The 17,796-nt window shown below is 42.5% G+C and overlaps 1 protein-coding gene across 1 annotated transcript in view; it reads right to left on the bottom strand.

The window, feature by feature from the left end:
* Window positions 1–10,674, bottom strand: part of dnah7 (dynein, axonemal, heavy chain 7) — a 224,626-nt gene extending 213,952 nt beyond the window's left edge. Inside the window, 9 exon segments of the mRNA XM_046362668.1 lie at window positions 30–149; window positions 321–446; window positions 761–833; window positions 1,010–1,190; window positions 1,309–1,399; window positions 1,541–1,721; window positions 2,164–2,266; window positions 2,507–2,578; window positions 10,330–10,674. Coding sequence (XP_046218624.1) covers window positions 30–149; window positions 321–446; window positions 761–833; window positions 1,010–1,190; window positions 1,309–1,399; window positions 1,541–1,721; window positions 2,164–2,266; window positions 2,507–2,578; window positions 10,330–10,341 — 959 coding nt within the window. The 5' untranslated portion in view covers window positions 10,342–10,674.
* Window positions 10,675–17,796: the final 7,122 nt, after the last annotated feature.

Here is a 17,796-nt window from a genome sequence, read left to right as displayed (position 1 = left end):
GGGACCTACTCTATTACATGTACTCGTACTTTTTGAGGAGGATGTCCTTGGCACACTCAATGTGTCTGGTGACTAGATGCTGGAAGATGGAGAGCTCCATAGACTCCTGCCTGTTCTGGAACTCCTCAACATCGATGAGACGCATCTTCCTACAAGGAGAACGCAGGGGGTGAGAGATTAAAGAAAAAGAGAGGCAGACATAGAGCAGAAAAGATGGCAATACTGAATATAAAGGCTTGGGACCATGAAAGAGAAGAAAATTATAGAAAGAAATAAGACTATAAGAATAGGATAGAAGGATATGATAGAAGTGTTCTCACTTGAAAGACACATGCCACAGGTCCAGCACTGACAGCATAGTGGGGTTGATGGAATGCAACTTATCTCTCATCCTCTTTTGGGCATGAAGGAATGATTTGTTCCATGGTTTAGGGACCACCTCCATTCTTAAATGATGTACAGCAAGGAAAAGAGGATAAGAAGAAGTTTAATATTTTTAAGAGGAATACAATTTGACAAAAAAGGCTACTTAGAACATTTCAACCAACATGGTCTTCGTCAAGTAACTGAAGACCATGACGGTCAAAATGTTGCTTTATTAAACAACCAAGTTCGGGAGCAACAAAACACTAAGGAAACATTCCTTTTTTTCTATAGTCAATTAATCTGAGCCCATGTGGTTTTTGTCCATGTAATAGGACCAAGTGTATTTCAAATTACTGCACACATTGTCACATTCTCTCCATTTTATGGGACTTACTCAACTCTGTGAGGAGGAACATCTTTGACCTTGTCTTCATCGTTTTCCCTCGGGTCCCGAAGTACGAAATCCACTGCAAACAGCGGCAACAAAACCACATGACTAATTAAAAAGCAAGACTGTGCAGCAAAAGACTAATAATAGATATGCACATTTAGAACAGAATCTAGAGAAAAATCTCAGTCTACAGACAGATATGTCTTAATGATAACTTAAAGAACACAGATGGATTTGTGTTGGGTTAGGTACCGATGGCTTTCTTCACACTGAGCAGGTAGTCCTCCTTCATCTCGTCTGATAGCAGCTCTATGGTCCTAGTCAGCCTCTTCAGGTGAGTGGGCACCAGGTCCAGAACATTCTCCAGCCAGGAGTCCTCCATGGCTGCCACATGCTCTGTGTCGATCCCATTGCGAATGTAATAGTAATATCTCTGACAAGGTGGACATAAAAAGATAAGACACATTAATTAAAGAGCTAATCCACAGTTGCTACATACATTTCTGGACCTATTAATTAACAATATATACCAAAATGTCACCTTCCCTTACCAGGATATCCTTCTCTGTAGCTGTGGGGGACCCACAGGTAGGGGGCTGACTGTCCTCCAAAATGGTTTTGCCACTGGCAGATTCATGCTGCCTGAAACACGGGGTAATTTAGTGAAAGGAGAATGTTGTATGTTGAAAAGTGCTACCGAATGTCGGGTGAGTCAGAATGTGGATGCTTGGATGGAAGGGGATGAATAGACAATATATGGATTGATTATTTGATTGGACTCACAGGATTATGCTGACCAGGGCACTGCGGAACTGCTCCCGGTCTTTTTTGGGCTGAGTGTGGCTACTGCTGCGATGTTTGGAGGACTCTGATGACAGGCCGGCCTCTCTGCTCTGGGAGTCCTCCAGGCCTCTGCTCAGGCTCTGGTAACGCCTGGTTCCCGACCCTCCACCCAGCACATCTCCTACAGTGGACAGTGGAGACACGGCATTATAGGTCACATAAGACACTTATAGGGGGGATTATAAAGCATATTATTGCCTTCTCCACACAGTTACAGTGGATGGACTTTATCATATAGGTCACAAAGAAACATATGGGGCATTGGGATGAAGGGATTATATTCCACGCAGTTACAGTATGTGAGGCTAAGAAAAAAACATGGTGAGGGAAGTCAGTTACAAAATCCATCATTTTTTTACCACTCAATTTACCGTTTGTGGAGGGTGTGTGTATGTTCAAAAAGTATTGTTGTTTTTGTAAGGAGCTATGTCTACTCATTGATTGCAACATATATGCTGTTCCCCATTTGAGTCACATTTGGTTAATTATGTTTTAAAAACTATAACGAAGTTGAAACTATGTCCTATTTGCTACTAGCCTATATCAGTGAGAACATAACTTACTGGACAGTCTAACTGCCGCCCCAAAACCATGGGACTCTCCTCTGACTGGCGGCTGCAGGACAAAGGCAGGAGCTGTCTCCTGCCACTGGGGTTTGGAGCGGATCTTTGAAGACAGATATAAATGAATAGTTTAGTGCAAAACGAGAGAGTATGGGACTAATAAATAAAAAATAATTGGAAATGTAACAATTAGATGGTTAGTTATTTGAGTTACACCACCCACACTTTCTACGAAGCAAAACCAAGACATTATGCTTAGCCTATATTGGACAAACTCGTCTGTTACATAGGCTTACTGGTTAGCAATTGCCAAAGCCTGGGAGACTGATGTTAGGCAGCATACCTGTGGAAGTTGTGGTAGGAGGCGGTTTGGACTGTCAGGGATCTTGGGCAGCTTCTTATTATGCAAACACTTCTGTGATGAGAACGTTGAACATTGAACAACGTTGAACATGACAAATGTCACTGAGTAGCAATCGGAAATTATTCAGACCCCTTGACTTTTTCCACATTTTGTTAGATCCTTTTTCTAAAATTGATTAAATTAAATGTTCCCTATCAATCTATACACAATAGCCCATAATGACAAAGTGAAAACATGTTCTTCAAAAATAGAAACAGAAATCCCTTATTTAAGTATACAGACCCTTTGCTATGAGACTTGAAATTGAGCACAGGACTCTCAGACCATGAGAAACAAGATTCTCTGGTCTGATGAAACCAAGATTGAACTCGGTTTCCTGAATGCAAAGCGTCACGTCTGGAGGAAACCTTGCACCATCCCTACGGTGAAGCATGGTGGGGGAAGCATCATACTGTGGGGATGTTTTTCAGAGGCAGGGACTGGGAGCCTAGTGAGGATCGAGGGAAAGATGAACAGAGAAAAGTAGAGAGAGATCATTGAGGAAAACCTGCTCCAGAGTGCTCAGGACCTCAGACTGGGGTGAAGGTTCACCTTCCAACAGGACAACAAGCACACAGCCAAGACAATGCAGGAGTGGCTTCAGGACATGTCTCGGAATGTCCTTGAGAGTACCAACCATAGCCCGGACTTGAACCCGATCTAATATCTCTGGACAGACCTGAAAATAGCTGTACAGCGACGCTCCCAATCCAACCTGACAAAGCTTGAGAGGATCTGCAGAAAAATGGGAGAGACTTCCCAAATACAGGCGTGCCAAGCTTGTAGTCTCATACCCAAGAAGACTCTAGACTGTAATCTCTGCCAAAGTTTCTTCAACAAAGTACTGAGGAAAGGGTCTGAAACCTGTTTTTGCTTTGTCATAATGGGGTATAGTGCAAAGATTGATGAAATGTTAACAATTGTTTTAACATATTTTAGAATAAGGCTGTAATGTAACAAAATGTGGACAAAATCAAGGAGTCTGAATACTTTCCAAAAGCACTATATATACAGCTGAAGTCGGGAGTTTACGTACACTTAGGTTGGAGTCATTAACATTTGTTTATCAACCAATCCACAAGTGTCTTGTTAGCAAACTATAGTTTTGGCAAATCGGTGAGGACATCTACTTTGTGCATGTAATTTTTACAACAATTGTTTACAGACAGATTATTTCACTTGTAATCCACTGCATCACAATTCCAGTGGGTCAGAAGTTTACATACACTAAATTGACTGTGCTTTTAAACAGCTTGGAATATTCCAGAAAATGATGTCATGGCTTTAGAAGCTTCTGGTAGGCTAATTGACATTATTTGAGTCAATTGGAGGTGTACCTGTGGATGTAGTTCACAGCCTACCTTCAAACTCAGTGCCTCTTTGCTTGACATTATGTGAAGATTTGTTTGACATTGTAGAATAATAATGAAGAGATCAAAACTACGAAATAACATATATAATCATGTAAAAAAGCTTTGCACACTCTTGGCAATCTCTCAACCAGCTTCATAAGTTAGTCACCTAGAATGCATTTCAATTAACAGGTCTGAACAGTTAAATGTCCATTTGTGGAATTTCTTTCCTTCTTAATGCGTTTGAGCCAATCAGTTGTGTTGTTTTACCAAATAAACCTATTTGGTAAAAGACCAAGTCCATATTATGGCAAGAACAGTTCAAATAAGCGAAGAGAAATGACAGTCCATCACTACTTTAAGAAATTAAGGTCAGTCAAGACAGAAAATTTCAAGAACTTTGAAAATTTCTTGAAGTGCAGTGACAAAAACCATTAGGCGCTATGATGAAACTGGCTCTCATGAGGACCACCACAGGAAAGGAAGACCCAGAGTTACCTGTGCTGCAGAGGATACGTTCATTAGCGTTGCCAGCCTCAGAAATTGCAGCCAAAATAAATGCTTCACAGAGTTCAAGTATCAGATACATCTCAACATCAACTGTTCAGAGGAGACTGTGTGAATGCTTCATGCTCGAATTGCTGCAAAGAAACCACTATGAAAGGACACCAATAATAAGAAGAGACTTGCTTGGGCCAAGAAACACGAGTAATGCACTTTAGACAGCTGAAAATCTGTCAAATTTTAGATTTTTGGTTCCAACTTTGTGAGATGCAGAGAAGGTGAATGGATGATCTCCGCAGGTGTGGATCCCACCGTGAAGCATTGAGAAGGTGTGATGTGTGGGGGTGCTTTGCTGGTGACGCTGTCAGTGATTTATTTAGAATTAAAGGCACACTTAACCAGCATGGCTACCACAGATACGCCATCCCATCTGGTTTGCGCTTAGTGGGACTATCATTTGTTTTTCAACAGGACAATGACCCAACCCACCCCCAGGCTGTGTAAGGGCTATTTGACCAAGAAGGAGAGTGTTGGAGTGCTGCATCAGATGACCTGGTCTACACAATCACCTGACCTCAAACCAATTGAGATGGTTTGGGATGAGTTGGACCGCAGAGTAAAGGAAAAGCAGCCAACAAGTGTTCAGCATATTATGTGGGAACTCCTTCAAGACTGTTGGAAAAGCATTCCAGTTGAAGCTGGTTGAGATTGCCAAGGGTGTGCAAAGCTCTAATCAAGGCAAAGGGTGGCTGCTTTGAAGAATTTTAAATATATTTAGTTTTGTCACTTTTTTGGTGACTACATGATTCCATATTTGTTATTTCATAGTTGATGTCTTCACTATTATTCTGAAATGTATTAAATAGTAGAAATATAGAAAAACCCTGGATGTGTCCAAACTTTTGACTAGCACAGTGGGGAGAACAAGTATTTGATAACCTGCTAAATCAGCAGTGTTTCCTACATACAAAGCATGTAGAGGTCTGTAATTATTATCATAGGTACACTTCAAATGTGAGAAACGGAATCGAAAACAAAAATCCAGAAAATCACATTGTATGATTTTAATAAGTAATTAATTTGCATTTTATTGCATGGCATAAGTATTTGATACATCAGAAAAGCAGACCTTAATATTTGGTACAGAAACCTTTGTTTGCAATTACAGAGATCAAACATTTCCTGTAGTTCTTGACCAGGTTTGCACACACTGCAGAAGGGTTTTTGACCCACTCCTCCATACAGACCTTCTCCAGATCCTTCAAGTTTCGGGGTTGTCGCTGGGCAATGCGGACTTTTAGCTCCCTCCAAAGATTTTCTATTGGGTTCAAGTCTGGAGACTGGCTAGGCCACTCCAGGACCTTGAGATGCTTCTTATGGAGCCACTCCTTATAGTTGCCCTGGCTGTGTGTTTCAGGTCGTTGTCATGCTGGAAGAACCAGCCACGACCCATCTTCAATGCTCTTACTGAGGGAAGGAGGTTGTTGGCCAAGATCTCGCGATACATGGCCCCATCCATCCTCCCCTCAATACGGTGCAGTCGTCCTGTCCCCTTTGCAGAAAAGCATCCCCAAACTTCAGATGGGCCTGTACATGCGCTGATTTGAACAGGGGGACCTTGCATGCGCTGCAAAATTTTAATCCATGATGGCGTAGTGTGTTACTAATGGTTTTCTTTGAGACTGGTCCCAGCTCTCTTCAGGTCATTGACCAGGTCCTGCCGTGTAGTTCTGGGCTGATCCCTCACCTTCCTCATGATCATTGATGCCCCACGAGGTGAGATCTTGCATGGAGCCCCAGACAGAGCGTGATTGACCGTCATCTTGAACTTCTTCCATTTTCTAATAATTGCGGCAACAGTTGTTGCCTTCTCACCAAGCTGCTTGCCTATTGTCCTGTAGCCCATCCCAGCCTTGTGCAGGTCTACAATTTTATCCCTGATGTCCTTACACAGCTCTCTGGTCTTGGCCATTGTGGAGAGGTTGGAGTCGGTTTGATTGAGTGTGTGGACAGGTGTCTTTTATACAGGTAACGAGTTCAAACGGATGCAGTTAATACAGGTAATGAGTGGAGAACAGGAGTGCTTCTTAAAGAAAAACTAACAGGTCTGTGAGAGACGGAATTCTTACTGGTTGGTAGGTGATCCAATACGTATGTCATGCAATAAAATGCAAATTAATTACTTTAAAATCATACAACGTGATTTTCTGGATTTTTGTTTTAGATTCCGTCTCTCACAGTTGAAGTGTACCTATGATAAAAAATTACAGACCTGCAAAATCGGCAGTGTATCAAATACTTGTTCGCACCACTGAATATATGAAAGATTATACTTTATTAAGCGAAAATCAAAAGAAATGCAGAAAAAATAAGTACATTGCTAGTTTCAATAGCTGGTGTTGCCCACACTTTGGCTGAAATAACTTAATGTAGCCGTTTCTAGTAACTGTATCAGTCTTTTACATCGACTGGGAGGAATTTTTGTCCATTCTTCTTTACAGTACTGATTCAATTGGGTCATGTTTGAGGGCTTTCTTGCATGCACGGCCCGCTTCAAGTCCACCCACAGCATTTTGACAGGATTGAGATCTGGGCTTTGACTCGGCCATTCCATAACCCCACATTTCTTCTCTTTGAGACATTCTGTTTTACTTTTGCTGTGTGTTTTGGATCATTGTCCTGTTGCAAGATCCAGTACGGTTCAGCTTCAGCTTTTTGACAGATGGCCTCACATTCTCCTGAATAATTCTCTGGTACAATATGGAATTCATGGTTGACTAAATGAGGCAGCAAAGCAGCCCCAAACCATAATGCCACCGCCTCCACACTTTACTGTTGGTATGAGGTTCTTCTGTTCAAAGGCAGTGTTTTGTTTTCGCCTGTCCAGATCACATTGTTCCAGTAGTTTGGTCTTTACCCAGGTGTTGTCTGGAGATTTCAGTTGTGTCTTAATATTATTTTTTGAGAGCAGAGGCTTCTTCCTTCCTGACCTCGCATGTAGGCCAAGTTTGTTCAGTCTCTTTCTGACAGTGGACTCATGCACTTCGACATTGATTGTGGCAAGAGAGGCCTGTAGATCCCTTGATGTTACCCTGGGGTTCTTTAAGACTTCTATGAGCATCTTTCGGTCAGCTATTAGGCTGAATTTGGTGGGACGACCTGTCCTTGGTAGATTGCCAGTGGTCTGGAATTTTCTCCATTTGTAGATGATCAATCGGACAGTGGAATGATGTACTTCGAAATACTTGGAACTGGATTTGTAATTCCTCCCAGACTCGTGGGCATGAATAATCTAAGGGCCTCGGATAGGTATTTTGATAGTGGCATGATGTGTTATCACATACCCATATGGTTAAAACCAACCAGACTAAGTTACTCTAATGATTTTCTAATCATTTGCACCTGTTTTGGTGCACCTGATTCTAATTTTAGCCATTTTATGTGATGGTAAAGGTAGGGGTCTATTACATTTTTCCACATAAGGAAATTGCATTTTTGTTTATTTTAATTGCATAACATTTTCAACGTTTTTTTGTTGTTTTTGTGATTTGCTAAATTGGGTTACCTTTCTCGATGAATGTGGTTGGAATTTAGCTCAAATATCCATGTGTCCAAATATGTTAAAAACAAATAATAATTACTTTCCAAGGGGTGTATTTACTTTTTCAAATTACTGTATATCCATTGATTGCTGATGAATGTAATTACAGCCTAGGTACCAAGGTACTGTATAGGGTACATAACAATATTATGCTAAATGTTTGTTTTTGTTGTAATTTCAATCTTTGTAAACAAATAATGTAGCTTCAAAATGTATTTTAAGCCATAGTCTGTCCTGCTGTTCCTTAGCTGAAAATGGACAAAGAGAGCCTAACGTGTATGGTCCAAGGACCATACATGTTCTGTTTAGAGGCTAATTGGCTATGGCTGCCAAAACAACCAAATACTAAACTCCCTTTTTCAGGACCCTGTCTTTCAGAGATAATTTGTAAAAATCCAAATAACTTCATTGTAAAAGGTTTAAACAATTTAAACACTGTTTCCCATGCTTGTTCAATGAACCATAAAGAATTAATGAACAGGCACCTGTGGAACGGTCGTTAAGACACTGTCAGCTTACAGACGGTAGGCAATTACAGTCACAGTTATGAAAACGTAGGACAACTAAATAGACCTTTCTACTGACTCTGAAAAACACCAAAAGAAAGATGCCCAGGGTCCCTGCTCAACTGCGTGAACGTGCCTTAGGCATATGCTGCGAGGAGGTATGATGACTGCAGATGTGGCCAGGGCAATAAATTGCAATGTCCATACTGTGAGACGCCCAAAACAGCGCTACAGGGAGACAGCTGATGGTCCTCGCAGGGGCAAACCACGTGTAACAACACCTGCACAGGATCGGTACATCCAAACATAACACCTGAGGGACAGGTACAGGATGGCAACAACAACTGCCTGCGATACACCAGGAATGCACAATCCCTCCATCAGTGCTCAGATTCTCCGCAATGTACTCTGGAACGGGATCGATTTGGAGGTGGAGGGTCCGTCATGGTCTGGGGCGGTGTGTCACTGCATCATCGTATTGAGCTTGTTGTCATTGCAGGCGATCTCAACGATGTGCGTTACAGGGAAGACATCCTCCTCCCTCATGTGGTACCCTTCCTACAGGCTCATCCTGACATGACCCTCCCGCATGACAATGCCACCAGCCATACTGCTTGTTCTGTGCGTGTTTTCATGCAAGACAGGAATGTCAGTGTTCTGCCTTGGCCAGCAATGAGCCCGGGTCTCATTCCCATTGAGCACGTCTGGGACCTGTTGGATCGGAGGGTGAAGGCTAGTGCCATTCCCCTCTGAAATGTCTGGGAACTTGCAGGTGCCTTGGTGGAAGAGTGGGGTAACATCTCACAGCAAGAACTGGCAAATATGATGCAGACCATGAGGAGGAGATGCACTGCAGTACTTAATACAGCTGGTGGCCACACCAGATACTGACTGTTACTTTTGATTTTGACCCCCCCTTTGTTCAGGGACACATTATTCTATTTATGTTAGCCACATGTCTGTGGAACATGTTCAGTTTATGTCTCAGTTGTTGAATCTTGTTATGTTCATACAAATATTTACACATGTTAAGTTTGCTGAAAATAAACGCAGTTGACAGTGAGAGGATGTTTCTATGTTTGCTGAGTTTACATCTAAAAATGAATTGAATAATGCGGTACGGTTCTAAAAATATAAAGGTCTCTACTTTGACATCACATCAAAATAATGTCACAATGCAGAATATACACTTACACTGTTTTAACTGTTTTAACACAGTTGCCGCTGACAGAATTTTTCAGGTTACACACAGCTGTTACACACAAGTCTTCTGGTTACACACAGCTGTTCAGAGTTGCAGATATATCATTAGCATAGGTAGTCGACTCTGAAATATGGCCGTGGAAACCCTAATTCTATAAAGGTAAATTTGACCTTTTATTTTCAAAAACTATTTCTCGCTGATATGAAAGATACGTTCTGACCTTATATTTCCAAAACGGTACCGCAAGAGATGCATGTTAGTGCACTTAACTAAACTCCCCCAGCCAGAAGACGTCAATTGTTTTCAGGATTCAATTTCAACCACAGGATTATGTCATCATGGTAACCAAATTTTAACATAGACAAACCTTGTATAAAATATGTTTAATTTATACCTTTAAGACAACGTCAGATCTTCAACTATCAGAAAAAAATAAACAATAGGCTGTGCCACTGACTTAGTCTGGCTTTAATTCCAGTTTGTCTATAAATGAATAATTGATATGTTAGATTTCCGTCTCAAACAACTTTTTCTGTTCAGGTTCCATCTCAACCAACTTAGCTAACATTATGTGGGTCATGTTAGAGCAAACTTACCTGAGTTTCCATGTTGAAGAATGTAAAGAAATGTTTACCTCTACATACTAGTTATTGCGCTATTTAAACAAATCGTTTCAAGAACTGGTCGAAGTCAGCTAACGTTAGTTAGAGGAGGTAACGTAGCAACGTTAGCATCACATAAAATAATGTCACCACAACTTTCGCAAAACGCTACAACTAAGAAAGCTGCATGTCCCTTATTTACAAAGCTTGCTAATAACTATTTTTTAAACAAGTATCTAGCAATTGTTTGCCCATCAAATGTGGCGTTATCTGGTTTCTTTCATAGCTAAAATCAGCCAGTAAGTATATTTCTCGACGGCGAGCTGTTGCCACTTGCCATTTTGGTTGCTAAGGAAGCGACGCGACATGCCTCATCCTCTCAACCACGCCCATGCCTGTACAGAAGGCTTCAGTGCAATTCCATAGTAACGGAATTACGCGAGACTCAGATGTTTCACTTTAAAATGTATGTAAAACATAAACGAATGATTGCTTATTTACACAACCCATACAACTCTATGCACAAGGACTACTTTTAACAATTTCCGCAAATTGCATTTCCTTGAAGAACAGTGGAGACTGCCAGCCCATTCCTATTAAACCAATGAGGTTGATTGTATGGCTGCCAATACAGGACGTAACCTGAATTCTATTTTAGTTGCTTCTTGATTGCTTCATGAAACACTAACACCCTCTTGCAACTAATAAGTAACTCATCTGCAACTTTGTTGCATTCAATTGAAACTTTTCAACTCTGTGCAACTAGTTGCAGCAACAGCCAATAAAAACAAGATGTATGCAAATGTGTGTACATGGTTTAACAGTCAATACGTGTAATTTCGAGGAGAACACAAATCTCTGTTACAATAACCAAACGGTTTGATAAACAAATAATTTGTGAAACCACGACGTAATGCAACAGATGACATGGGGCGAGTTTGGAACCCTCAAACACGCAGCTTCAATTTGTTTGCCAGTTGCATGCCATTTTAATGGCGTTTGAGTTGCTTCATGTAACAGCAAAGTTGCTTGAGAGGATGTCACCAACTAAAATTGCGTTAAAGTTGCTTCGTGTAACCTTAGCCTGAGTGCTTCTAGTACAGGCTCTCCAAGCCTATTCTTGGAGAGCTAACAATAGACTCCTTTCTGTGTTTACAAACATTGCCGCAAGAGAGCGATGCGCTCAAGTTGTTGGCAGAACAAGGGGGAGTTCTTATCGAACGCCAGCCAAAAAAGTATATACAATGCTCAAAAAAATACTAAAATAACACATCCTAGATATGAATGAATGAAATATTCTTATTAAATACTTTTTTCTTTACATAGTTGAATGTGCTGACGACAAAATCACACAAAATGTATCAATGGAAATCAAATGCATCAACCAATGGAGGTCTGGATTTGGAGTCACACTCAAAATTAAAGTGGAAAACCACACCACAGGCTGATCCAACTTTGATGTAATGTCCTTAAAACAAGTCAAAATGAGGCTCAGTAGTGTGTGTGGCCTCCACGTGCCTGTATGACCTCCCTACAACGCCTGGGCATGCTCCTGATGAGATGGCGGATGGTCTCATGAGGGATCTCCTCCCAGACCTGGACTAAAGCATCCGCCAACTCCTGGACAGTCTGTGGTGCAACAGATGGTGGATGGAGCGAGACATGATGTCCCAGATGTGCTCAATTGGATGCAGGTCTGGGGAACGGGCGGGCCAGTCCATTGCATCAATGCCTTCCTCTTGCAGGAATTGCTGACACAGTCCAGCCACATGAGGTCTAGCATTGTCTTGCATTAGGAGGAACCCAAGGCCAACTGCACCAGCATATGGTGTCACAAGGGGTCTGAGGATCTCATCTCGGTACCTAATGGCAGTCAGGCTACCTTTGGCGAGCACATGGAGGGCTGTGCGGCCCGCCCAAAGAAATGCCACTCCACACCATGACTGACCCACCGCCAAACTGGTCATGCTGGAGGATGTTGCAGGCAGCAGAACGTTCTCCACGGCGTCTCCAGACTCTGTCATGTCTGTCACGTGCTCAGTGTGAACCTGCTTTCATCTGTGAAGAGCACAGGGCGCCAGTGGGGAATTTGCCAATCTTGGTGTTCTCTGGCAAATGCCAAACGTCCTGCACGGTGTTGGGCTGTAAGCACAACCCCACCTGTGGACATCGGGCCCTTATAACCCCTCATCGAGTCTGTTATTGACCGTTTGAGCAGACACATGTACATTTGTGGCCTGCTGGAGGTCATTTTGCAGGGCTCTGGCAGTGCTCCTACTTGCACAAAGGTGGAGGTAGCGGTCCTGCTGCTAGGTTATTGCCCTCCTACGGCCTCCTCCACGTCTCCTGATGTACTGGCCTGTCTCCTGGTAGCGCCTCCATGCTCTGGACACTACGCTGACAGACACAGCAAACCTTCTTGCCACAGTTCGCATTGATGTGCCACCCTGGATGAGCTGCACTACCTGAGCCACATGTGTGGGTTGTAGACTCCGTCTTATGCTACCACTAGAGTGAAAGCACCACCAGCATTCAAAAGTGACCAAAACATCAGCCAGGAAGCATAGGAACTGAGAAGTGGTCTGTGGTCCCCACCTGCAGAACCACTCCTTTATTGGGGGTGTCTTGCTAATTACCTATAATTTACACCTGTTGTCTATTCCATTTGCACAACAGCATGTGAAATTTATTGTCTATTAGTGTTGCTTACTAAGTGGATAGTTTGATTTCACAGAAGTGTGATTGACTTGGAGTTACATTGTGTTGTTTAAGTGTTCCCTTTATTTTTTTGAGCAGTGTGTTTAGCTTTATACGTTTACGGGTCTAGGGGGCTTGACTTGAGCCAGAGCATCCAGGAGCGATATATATGTGGCCAATTTTACACCATATGTATTACATTTAAAATAAAATAAATTGTAAACATTAAATATAAAGTTGAAAATGTAAACATGATATTTTCGAGGAAGGGGGAAATAATGGATGTTTAAGTCAAAAACCAAACAATTGAAAGCTAAATGTATAGAATTGTAAACAAAAACAATCATATAAAAAGCAAAACCCCAAAACTTGCAAGCAAATAATTTTATGCAAAAATAATTTTCAGTTCAACTTTCCCAAAAATCTGTTATATTGAATCCATTCATATCTTTGGCTGGGGTTTAGAAGGAGGCGTAGACAATGATTCTCCATTGGTCCACTAGTTTTGGAGTGACGGTTCAACTTAACCCAATCAATGAACATGATAGACAGGATTTTTTTCTATTGGCTACTTAAACAGATGGTCTGCCGTCACCACTACACGCCAACTAGCCAGTTACAAACAACTCCCCAGAACCTTGGTTAAGACGTCATTTATATGTTTACCTAAGTAATTACATGGTTTGTCATTAAATGTATTAAATCAGCATTTTGAAGTACGTTTGTTGGCCAAATGGAATGACTCGCAAGACGTAAAAGCTAGCTACTGCCAGCTGTAGGGAAAGGTTTGCCCTGAGTGAGTGAGTGAGTGAGTGAGTGAGTGAGTGAGTGAGTGAGTGAGTGAGTGAGTGAGTGAGTGAGTGAGTGAGTGAGTGAGTGAGTGAGTGAGTGAGTGAGTGAATGAATGCATGTGAGATAAAACAGCAACAACCCTAAAAAGCTATTCCCATAACGATACCCGAAGCTTAGACCCAATCTCGCTCGATACCATGAAAGGTATTGTATAAAGATACTGAATAAAAATATAAACGCAACACGTAACAATTTCAAAGATGTCTACTGAGTTACAGTAGGGGAAATCGTTCAATTTAAATAAATTAGGCCCTAATCTATGGATTTCACATGACTGGAAATACAGATATGCATCTGTTGGTCACCTTTATAAAAATGGGACTCAGTTGCCATCGATAAAATGCAACTGTGTTCGTTGTCCCTAAAATATGCCTGCCCATACCATAACCCCACCACCACAATGTGGCACTGTTCCCAATGTTGACATCAGCAAAGAGTTCACCCACACTACCTCATACACGTGATCTGCTGTTGTGAGGCCGGTTGGATGGACTGCCAAATTTTTTTTAAACAACGTTGGTGGCGGCTTCTGGTAGAAAAATGAACATTACATTCTCTGGCAACATCTCTGGGGGACATTCCTGCAGTCACCATGTCAATTGCACGCTCCCTCAACTTGAGACATCTGTGGCGTGTGACAAAACTACACATTTTAGAGTGGTCTTTTATTGTCCCCAGCACAAGCTGCACCTGTGTAATGATCATGTTGTTTAATCAGCTTCTTGATATGCCACACCTGTCAGGTGGATGAATTATCTTGGCAAAGGAGAAATGCTCACGAACAAGGATGTAAACACACTTCTGTGAAATAAGAGAGAAATAAGCTTTTTGTGCACATGGAACATTTCTGGGATCTTTTTTATTTCAGCTCATGAAACATATGACCTTTTTACATTTTACGTTTATATTTTTATTCAGTGTATATTGACCCATGACAATATTGAAGTAGGTTCCGCGCTTAATTTGAAAATCGGGAGGTCCCGGAACACATAGTGAGTGCAGGGGGGGGAGTCCGTGTGAGAGAGTTATTACAAACTTGTTCTGTAATGTTAAGGTAAAGGACCAACCTTAGTTTTCAAAACCTCCCACAAAGACTCTCCCCATGTCAAGTCCATTTAACTCCTGAGATTCAACTTCTATCTCAAAGCCATGAGCGGGCATGTGGATGTGATGTTTAGCCTCCTAAGGCTGTTCTGAAGGCTGTAGTGTCTATGTATTTTCTCATCTTGAGTGTTAACCTGGGTGTCCTCTTTAGCCTCGTGGCTTGCTAACTCTGGGTCTTTTTTTCTGTGGCGGTCCTCATGGGAGCCAGTTTCATCATAGCGTTTGATGGTTTTTGCGACTGCACTTGGAAGAACCCGGGACATTTTCAGCTTCTAGGAATTGTGTACAGATCCTTGCGACATGGGGCTTTAAAAGTTTCTTCATGGCCTGCATACTAGACATGTTCCCCATTGAGCATATTTAGGACGCTCTGGATCGACATGTACGACAGCGTGTTCCAATTCCCGAAAATATCCAGCAACTTCGCACATTCATTGAAGAGGATTGGGACAACATTCAACAGGCCACAATCAAAAGCCTTATCAACTATATACGAAGGAGATGTGTTGCGATGCATGTGGCAAATGGTGGCACACCATTTGTTTTAACTGACTGATTTTCTGATCCACACACCTACCTTTTTTAAGGTATCAAATTATATTAGTCGCATGCGCCGGACACAACAGTGAAATGCTTATTTACGAACCCTTAAACAACAATGCAGTTTTAAGAAAATACAAAAAAAAGTAAGAGATAAGAACAACAAAAAATGAAAGAGCAGCAGTAAATAACAATAGTGGGGCTATATACAGCGAGTACCGGTACAGAGTCAATGTGCTGGGGCACAGGTGCAGAGGTAATTGTGGTAATATATAATGTAGGTAGAGTTATTAAAGTGACTTTGCATAGATCATGACAGGGAGTAGCAGCTTTGTAGAAGAGGGAGGTGGTGGTGGTGTGGGGGGGGGTGCAAATAATCTGGGTAGCCATTTGATTAGCTGTTCAGGAGTCTTATGGCTTGGGGTTAGAAGCTGTTCAGGAGTCTTATGGCTTGGGGTAGAAGCTGTTTAGAAGCCTCTTGGACCTAGACTTGGCTCTCCGGGTACCGCTTGTCGTGCGGTAGCAGAGAGAACAGTCTATGACTACTAGGGTGGCTGGAGTCTTTGACATTTTTTAGGGCCTTCCTTTGACACCGCCTGGTATAGAGGTCCTGGATGGCAGGAAGCTTGGCCCTGGTGATGTACTGGGCCTTACGCACTACCCTCTGTAGTGCCATGCAGTCGGAGGCCAGGCAGTGATGCAACCCGTCAGGATGTTCTGATGGTGTAGCTGTAAAACCTTTTGAGTATCTGAGGACCCATGCTAAATATTTTCAGTCTCCTGAGGGAAAATAGGGCTTGTCGTGCCCTCTTCATGACTCTTGGTGTTGGACCATGTTAGTTTGCTGGTGATGTGGACGCCAAGGAACTTGAAGGTCTCAACCTGCTCAACTACAGCCCCGTCAATGAGAATGGGGGAGTGCTCGGTCCTCCTTTTCCTGTAGTCCACAATCATCTCCTTTGTCTTGATCACGTTGAGGGAGAGGTTATTGTCCTTGCACCACACGGTTAGGCTCTGATCTCCTCCCTATAGGCTGTCTCATCATTGTCGTTGTTCAGGCCTACCACTGTTGTGTCATCTGCAAACTTAATGATGGGGTTGGAGTTGTGCCTGGCTGTGCAGTCATGAGTGAACAGGAAGTACAGGAGGGGAGTAAGCACACACCCCTGAAGGGCCCCCGTGTTAAGGATCAGTGTGGCGGATGTTGTTCCCTACCCTTACCACTTGGGGGGTGGCTCGTCAAGAAGTCCAGGATCCAGTTGCAGAGGGAGGTGTTTAGTTCCAGGGTCCTTAGCTTAGTGAAGAACTTTGAGGGCACTATGGTGTTGTACGCTGAGCTGTAGCCAATGAATAGCATTCTCACATAGGTGTTCCTTTAGTCCAGGTGTGCAGTGCAATAGAGATTGCATCATCTGTGGATCTGTTGGTGCGGTATGCAAATTGGAGTGGGTCTAGGGCTTCTGTGATAATGGTGTTGTGAGCCCTGACCAGCGTTTTCAAAGCATTTCATGGCTACAGACGTGAGTGCTACGGGTTGGTAGTCATTTAGGCAGGTTACCTTAGTGTTCTTGTGCACAGTGACTATGGTGGTCTGCTTGTTGGTATTACAGACTCAGACAGGGAGAGGTTAAAAAAATGTCAGTGAAGACACTTGCCAGTTGCTCGGAGTACATGTCCTGGTAATCCGTCTGGCCCTGCGGCCTTGTGAATGTTGACCTGTTTAAAGGTATTTTCTCATTTTGGCGGCGGAGGGCGTGATCACACAGTCGTCCGATACTTGCCTTGAAGAGAGCATATAAGTTATTTAGCTCGTCTGGTAGGCTCGTGTCACTGGACAGCTCTCGACTTTGCTTACCTTTGTAGTCTGTAATAGTTTGCAAGCCCTGCCACATCCGACGAGCATCGGAGCCAGTGTAGTACGATTCAGTCAAGCTGGATTTCTTATAAGCTTCCAGGTTAGAGTCTCGCTTCTTGAGCCACAGCTCTACTCTTTAGCTCAGTGCGAATATTGCCTGTAATCCTTCTGGTTGGGGTATGTACGTATAGTCTGTGACCAACAGATGCATATCTGTATTCAGTCACATGAAATCCATAGATTTAGGCCTAATGAATCTATTTCAATTGACTGATTTCCTTATATGAATTGTAACTCAGTAAAAATGTTGCGTGGTTTGTTTATTTTTGTATATGTATATCAATTTCAATCTGTCAGTGCCACTGACTGGCTAACTTGCTAGCTAGCTAATCGCTATCTCTTAGCTATCATAT

The sequence above is a fragment of the Oncorhynchus gorbuscha genome, linkage group LG09, assembly GCF_021184085.1.
Source record: "Oncorhynchus gorbuscha isolate QuinsamMale2020 ecotype Even-year linkage group LG09, OgorEven_v1.0, whole genome shotgun sequence".
NCBI lineage: Eukaryota > Metazoa > Chordata > Actinopteri > Salmoniformes > Salmonidae > Oncorhynchus > Oncorhynchus gorbuscha.
The sequence above is the reverse complement of the archived record's forward strand: the minus strand, read 5'-3'. Positions and strand labels throughout refer to the sequence as shown.